The sequence below is a fragment of the Callionymus lyra genome, chromosome 5 (assembly GCF_982586985.1).
Source record: "Callionymus lyra chromosome 5, fCalLyr1.hap1.1, whole genome shotgun sequence".
Taxonomy (NCBI): Eukaryota; Metazoa; Chordata; class Actinopteri; order Syngnathiformes; family Callionymidae; genus Callionymus; species Callionymus lyra.
In genome coordinates, this window is record NC_141822.1 from 14,235,779 (window position 1) to 14,243,708 (window position 7,930).

Consider the following 7,930-nt stretch of genomic DNA (forward strand, 5'->3'; position numbering starts at 1 on the left):
TGAGCGTGCCTGAGGAGAAAGCCTTGAATCAAACATGGATCCGACGATCTATCGCATTTTAACACATCCACTTTGTCCTTTATGTGTTCATCATCTGTTCATCTTGTGCGTGATGGAGAGGGCACCTTCCTAGCCGGGGTGAGGTTTTAGTTTCTCAAATAATCCAGGTTTCGCAGCAAAAGGAATTCCTTTGAAAACTTCCACAGAGCGGAACAGACCCAGAGGAATGTTTTTCCCCTGAACACTGCCCCCTTCTGTCCGCACCACTCCCAGCTACAAAACAGAGAAAGTCCTCGATAAAGGTTCTTTTATCGCTGTCATGAGTCCAAAAATGAAAGAGACTTACAGACGCAGCACACGAGGAAGCTGCCGACAGAAGAAGAGCGAGCAAAATCAGCACTCGATATTTAACTTTCCAATCGTCATATGTAACGTCATTATTATTTTTCAAGTATTTATTATATAATTTACCTATAATTTAAACTGATTTCCAATGAAATGAAAATCATTAAACTTGGCAAATTGAATAAAGAACATATCATCTCATTTTAAATACCATCTGGATCCTTAAAATTTTTGCAGAATAATTAATTTATGATGCATTTTGGTGCTTGTGTTGTTCAAGTGATCTCCAAAAACTCTCCCATTGAGATCATTGCTATCATTGATTTTATAGGGATTTAAAAAATATATACAGTATACATTAGAAAATATGAATGAGCTGCTTGACAGAGATCTGCACATTCTTGCGTGTTTTTATATATATATTCTATATAATATTTATCACTTTTAGGGGTTTTGTTGAGAGTATGGAGGCCTCTAAGATTAGTGTCAGTTGGATAAAAGTAAATAGATATAAAAACACATCGGGGTTTACTTTTTTTTGAGTGAATGGATCCATCTCTGTTCCTACCAATTTAATTGGGTTGGGTTTAGATCCACTTGTATAAAAACAATACAACTAAGTTACTCTTTTGTTCCTCAGTGTCCACAAATCTGCCCGTAATGGTCTGGATCTATGGAGGAGCGTTTGATATTCTAATTCCAATAACTCAAAAATAAATGTTTTAAAAAAATGTATTTGTAACATTTAAATTCAATACAAACATGTTATTAGTGAGGAAAATATAACTTTTAAGAGCAGCTTTTATTTATTCTGAGATTTTCACATGGATGTTCGGCAGCACACTGGTCCAGAACTGCACGTATCGCATTCTCAACTTCTGTCTCACGTAGCTCCGGTCCATGTCAGAGTGGATCTCCAGGTACTGGTGTCCGGTGCTGGTGAATGTTGGCCACTGGGCAGGAACACTCTCCGGGCCGTTGTTGGGGTTTCTTTAGAGATGGAAGTAAACGTTAGATCTTGTGGAGAACGTCAGGATAGATTGTTTTTTATTAGAGTGAAGGGATGATACCCAGTTCTGGCAAAGTTGGTCCAGTAGTCGATCATGTAGCCAGAGACGCGGCGGTGGCTCGGCCAGTATCCAAGAGGGGTCTGGAAGGGCTTTCCGAACACATACTGCAAGTCATCGGCGTGGTCGGCTCCCATCCAGCTGGGGTAGGGCTTGATCAGGCCAGCCATACGGTTCGGCTCCGAGAACAGGTAGGAGTAGGTTCTACCGGTGCTTCAGAAAAACAAAAAAATGATTGAAATGGTTGAGACCTTCTTTCTTGGAGGTCCTTTTTAATGTTCGTTTATCTTGGACGATTGCAAAGAAGGTCTTACGTGGCGTTAGCAGCATGAAGATACAGAGAAGCCTGAGTGGGAACCAAGAAGATATAATCCGTTGAGATCGCCACGGCAGTTGTCTTGATGTTCTCTTTGGTAGGATTCGCTGTCCAAGCGGAACTGTACAAATCAAAAGCCTCCTGCATGCCTGCAGAGCCTTTCTTCGTGTACGAAGCCAGTAGCCTCTTGATGTCGTCACTGAGGGCCGAAAATTCAATAAGTCTTTTGTTTTAATGCAATTTGCTGCTTATTTATCAACCACAAGCTTGGATGTGATGTGACTGTTGGAGGTAACTGGAAAAGCTAAAATTCAAATACATATTTTGTGGCTTTTGGGCTAAAGAAAAAGGAAAATATTAATATTAAATACACTTTTTGAGGAATAGCGCAAAGATATGAGCTATGGCACACAACCTATAAAAACGGGAAAGAAACTGTGTGGACATAGTGGTGATAAAATCTAATGTGTAATAAGAGAAAAAATAAAAAATCATTATAAAAAAATGCTTAGAATAACATATAAACAGCAAACATACAACAGAACAGAAATTAAAGTAATATTCAGAGTTTTATCTGAAATATGAAAAAGTAATCATTTGTAAATTTACCTAAATATTAGAAAGAAAATAATGTTTTATGACTGAAGTTCTGTTCTGTTTAAACCAGGGGTCTCAAACATGCAGCAAATGTTTTTTTATAAACGCAGGCAGAGCAAAGAACTCAGTCTTTGTTCAATGTCAGATGGTGAAGAAATAAAAATCATCACATAACATTTAAGATTGTTTTTAAATAATAATAAATCAAATTAGAAAAAATAATGGTCCAAATCGACAGTAAAGCCACAGAAATATCCAAAAAACATTAAAGAAACAAAATATAAATGAAATTTGGAGAAAATTACTGACACTCTTCTGGCCCCCGGACCAGTTGAATTGAAGACATCCCTGTGGCTCACAACACCAGCTCTATTATACTTTTACCAACCTCGTAGATATTGTATTACATTAATGAATTGATGTTTATCGCCTGTAATATTTCTATTATAGACAAAATTATAAGTGAGTGTCATCATGATGGTTCGACTAGACGCGTGTGACTCACACAGGTGTTTCTATCAGGTTTGAGTTGATGGAGGGAATATCAAGGCCAGTGAAGAGGTGACCGTCCATGTCATTGGCTCCGGCCATGAAGTCCACTTCTGCGGCGTTGTGGAACAACTTGTGCGGCTCATCGGGCAGGAAGTCGCCGTCGATCACGGCCGACAGAATCAGGTTGTCCACGACAGGGTCTGACAGAGAAGGAAAAACCTTTTCTGTCAACACATCGTTTTATAATGACGACCGTTACGTACTGTCAGGTGAGGTGTTGATGTTGAGGGTTCCTGCCATGGTGAGCTGCACCGGGTCGGTCATCTTCAAACAGGCGGCCATGCGTTCATCTGTGGGGCACTTGACTTTGAGGGCCACCTTTTTTAGTAGATAATGGGAAATAAATTGTATCAGTAAGTGTTAACAAGTCACTTCACACACCAGGGAACAATAACTGTCGATTGTAACTTTGTCAATTTGGCCAAAATCGTTCAATGTTCCGGGGCTCAAGGTTCAGGTGGTGGTTTTTAAAAAAAAAAAAAAATTTAATTAACAAGGTTAGAGAGTTCCTTACTTCTGGCAAACCCATTTCATCAAGGCAGATCTATAATATATGACAGATAATTGATTACGAGGCTTTTTTCTTACAGTCTTTTTCACCCTCTATTCTGAGTTCATTCTTTCTTCTTTGCGTGTGTGATGGTTGCAACGACGAATGTTCGTCTTCTTTGTTTATCCATTATTTCCTGTTTCTATTAATATATATTTATCATTCATATCGGTCTACTTTTGAATAGGATCTCAAGTTGTGTCTCATGTGTGTAACATGCTTTAGAGATAAAGATGAATAGACTGGTTATCTGTGTCTTCAAAGTGGACAACAGCAAGTTATTTTTGGAAAACTATTTAACCCTCTGATATCTACATTATGGTCCCATGGTTTTCACTCCTCCTTGAGTATTGGTGTCAGCGAAGAAAAATACTCTGTGTGTTTAAACCGAGAGTCAACCTCCAGTTTGAGAAAGTGAAGCCATTGCGGAAGAGCAAAAAGCTGTAGTTCATAAAGTGTCCACTTGAGGCTGGCTGCAGACTTTAGGACATTTAAAAAATATTCTTGCACAGGGTCTTAAACGATCACTTTTCTAACATTTTCCTTTTGATTATTTAAGTACGTCATCGCCCAATCATAATAGTTTCATCAAGACACCCCGACCTCCACCTCTGTACCAGTTGCCTAAATGGAACTAAATTACAATTTTCAAGAAATTGCAGAATCGTTTAAAAAAAACATGGTTCACTACGTCCATTTAAAAAAAAAAAAAGGTCTATGGTTTGAAATAAATCTTTGGATAATAATTTGTTGATTCTGGAAGAAAAAAGTACAGCGTTTTAATTCCAAACCCATCACGTACCTCTTCAGCGATCTTGCGCGGGTTTCTGATGACACCCCATGGGCAGAGGGCAGACCCACTCTGGGTGATCGCTCTCTTGAAAAGTCCCTTGCTGTGTGGAGTCAGAGTCTGTTCGCCACATGAAGCAGAGACAAGGTACAGAAGTAAGTATACAGCCAAACTGCGCTCTTGGAAAGTTCGGAAAACTCATCTGACCTGGAAGTTAACGCTAGCGCCTCCCGCCGACTCTCCGAAGATAGTGACGTTGTCGGGGTCTCCTCCAAATAATTGGATGTTCCTGTTCACCCAAGCGATAGCAGCGTGCTGATCCCACAGACCGTAGTTTCCTGTGGTGAAGACAAATCAAGAGTTACGTGCTGTAGATGAATCAAGACGCACAGAATCACAATCATCGTGGTACTTACCGGGAAGGTCCTGGTCTCCGGTGCTCATGAAACCCAAAGTCCCCACTCTGTATCCAAGAGTCACCACGATGACATTCCCTCGCTCGGCGATCTCCTTCCCGTCGTAAAGGTAGTTGTCCAGTAAGTTGGCACCCATCGAACCCCCTAACAGGAACGCTCCTCCATAGATCCAGACCATTACGGGCAGATTTGTGGACACTGAGGAACAAAAGAGTAACTTGGTTGTATTGTTTTCATACAAGTGGATCTAAACCCAACCCAATTAAATTGGTAGGAACAGCAACAATGAAGGAAATATTGTCTTCACTTTACTTGACAAATCATTTCGTCACAAGAAGACCAAAAACACATACATAAATGCACGACACCAAATGACCTACATCTATTTTTTATATTTACAGTGTATACTAGGTGTAATACTCAACATTACCCCGTTATAAAAATACACAAGGATAGCATTTGAAATATCACAGAAGGCTCAACGTAACAGTCATTTCTGGATCTCATTATAAAACACAGATAGAAGCAATGAGTAAGAAATAGGGAACAAAAAGTTGGCAATCCAAAGATTTTAGGCCGAAAATCGCCAAAAGTTCATTTTAGATTTTACGCTTTTGGGAATCAGTTAAGAGTTAAAAAGTCTGCTGGTGCAAAAGCGAGTCGTGGCTGCGGTTTTTTTTATCTAGAAGATGAGATGAAAAAACATTTCTAGGTAAAAAAGTCAAGTGAGAAAGTTGAGTACTTGTTCCACCTGCTGATTACAGAGTCGCACACGTCATATTTTACACACAACTTGACCCAAGATGAACGGCGGGTGTTACTGTCGGTCAAATGAAAGTCCACCAAATTCGAACCTACCAGTAGTTTATATTTGTAGATTGTTTTCAGACTTACTTACTTACAAATGTTTCAATTTGCACTCAGTCACACATGTGATGTGGCCCCATTTATGAACATTTTTGGAAATAATAACATTTAATACTCAAATAATACCCATTTAATAATTTAATAATGCAAATGTTTTAGGCAGGTGTAAAAAAATGCTGTAAACTAAGAATGCTTTCAAAAATAGAAGTGGTAATAGTTTATTTTCATCAATGAACAAAATGAAATAGGCTGCATACAGTGCAGATGTTGGTACTAGTAGAAACATTTCTCTCTAATTGTCCACTATGGGTGCAAGATTAACCCTTGTGTTACCTCAGGGTGAAGGTGACGCAGCGGACCGAAAAACAATCTGTCTATGGCATTCCTTGTGTTGTCCCTGGGTCAAGGTATTTTTTCTGGCTTCCGGGTCACCTTGACCCTGAGGTAACTTAAGGGTCAAGAGATCAGCTTTTCATGTTGCAACATTATTCCTTATATTGTAGCACTTAACTGTCTTCAGAGCAAAGAGGTAATAATAAAAAAATATGTTGTACATAAAGTCATGACTCAATGGATGGATGGATGGATGCTAACTTACCTGTTTGACCATGGGGAACCCAGATGTTAAGGTAAAGACAGTCTTCGCTGCCTCTAGTGTCCGTCATGAGGAGGTTCAACTGCAGGCATCTCGCCCTGTACTCAGTGGTTTTCATCACACCTGAACAGTAGCAGAGATGTAGCAGCCGAAGCTAACAGCTAATTACAAGTATCTATCCAGTCATTATCGAGGACTCACCATCCCAGCCCGGGTGACGCTTCGGTTTCTCGAACCGCCCAGGAATGTCTGCAAAGGGAACTCCTTTGAAAATGTCCATGTGGTGTCGGAAGCCGAGGCGAATGTTTTTGCCCTGCACCATGCCCCCCTCAGTGTACACCACCCCCAGCTGTGCAGATTCAAGTCAAAGAGAAATGTTCCATTATTTCCACGTTTAAGGTCACACTGTGCTGTAACTTATCTGCATTTGTAACAACAATTATTGAGACTTGAGTCAGTAGCCACTTGGTAAAATAGTAAAGTAGAAACTCACGGAGGTCGCACACACTGATTTCAAAAACAAAGCAACAGCTGCCAAAATCCCAAGTAAGGCCATCGTGATCTGGTTGGACAAATTTGGTTTGATTGCTGGACTTTTATAAAGATCGCCGACGGACCCCTCCCTCCGCGAGGGGCTCGGCTTCACCTGCACCAGCCAACTCCCCCAAATATATCAGGAAGAATTTAATGTTTAACCACCGATGGTTGAATTGAACAGACACGCTGGAGCATATTTTAATAAAAGTACATTTTATCAACAGATGACATAACAAAGAGAAACAAAATCCTTAGCGAAGAATGTAAAGTTAAAACAGTTTCTTCAGAAAGTTAAAGTTTGGAAACTGGAATATGGTTCTTTTCAAGCCGGTGAAATAAGCAGATAATAATGCAATAATGTCAATAATGTTTAAAGATGTTTTTTGTCAGGTTAGGAAACTGACTTAGGGACACCAGATTTAGCGAACAAGAGGTTACGAGAGCCGAGTCCATTGTGATGTAATAATGGGCTCCAGCCAGCTGTGATCAAACCCTGCTTTGTTTATACAATGAGACCCTTGGAGGTGGAGACAAACACAGTGATATTTGAGAAGTGAAATAAAGTTTATATGATTTACAGAAAGTGCATTAATTATTTAAACAAAATTAGGCATGTGCATAAATTTAGGCACCCTTAAATCCTATTGATTTTAATACCTTAAGCACTAATTATTGGAACTCAAAATTGGTCTGGTAACCTCAGTGACCCTTGACCTCCATACACAGGTGAGTCCAATCATGAGAAAGGGTATTTAGGGAGGCCAATTGTAAGTGTTTCTCCTCTTTGCAACATGGGAACCTCAAAAAAATTCTCAAGATAAACAGAGGCGCTGGATGGTAAGAACAGTCACAGTCGACCCACAGACCAGCTCCAAAGACCTGCAACATCAACTTGCTGCAGATGGTGTCACTGTGCATCGTTCAACTATTCAGCGCACTTAACACAACGAGATGCTTTATGAAGAGTAATGAGGAAAAAGCCTTTTCTCTGCACATGCCACAAACGGGGTCGCTTGAGGTATGCTAAAGCAGATTTGGACAAGCCAGCTTAATTTTGGAATAAGGTGCTGTGGACTGATGAAACTAAAATAGAGTTATTTGGGCATAACCAGGGGCATTATGCATGGTGGAAAAAGAACACAGCCTTCCAAGAAAATAACTTGCTGCCTAAAGTAAAATTTGGTGGTGGTTCCATCATGCTGTGGGGCTGTGTGGCCATTGCAGGGATGGGGAATCTTGTTAAAGTTGAGGGGCGCATGGATTCCTCTCAATAACAGCATATTCTTGGAGAACAATGT

General features: G+C 40.0%; 1 protein-coding gene across 1 annotated transcript; it reads right to left on the reverse strand.

Moving 5' to 3' along the window:
• Positions 1 to 1,128: 1,128 nt before the first annotated feature.
• On the reverse strand, positions 1,129 to 6,657 carry LOC148079486 (bile salt-activated lipase-like). Its single transcript, XM_087791057.1, has 11 exons — positions 6,589 to 6,657; positions 6,297 to 6,444; positions 6,099 to 6,218; positions 4,634 to 4,831; positions 4,425 to 4,555; positions 4,230 to 4,337; positions 3,081 to 3,195; positions 2,831 to 3,017; positions 1,727 to 1,927; positions 1,416 to 1,625; positions 1,129 to 1,335 (listed from the first exon to the last, which is right to left on the reverse strand). Exons 1-11 carry the CDS (start codon positions 6,649 to 6,651, stop codon positions 1,152 to 1,154), a joined length of 1,665 nt encoding a protein of 554 aa, XP_087647183.1. The 5' UTR covers positions 6,652 to 6,657; the 3' UTR covers positions 1,129 to 1,151.
• Positions 6,658 to 7,930: the final 1,273 nt, after the last annotated feature.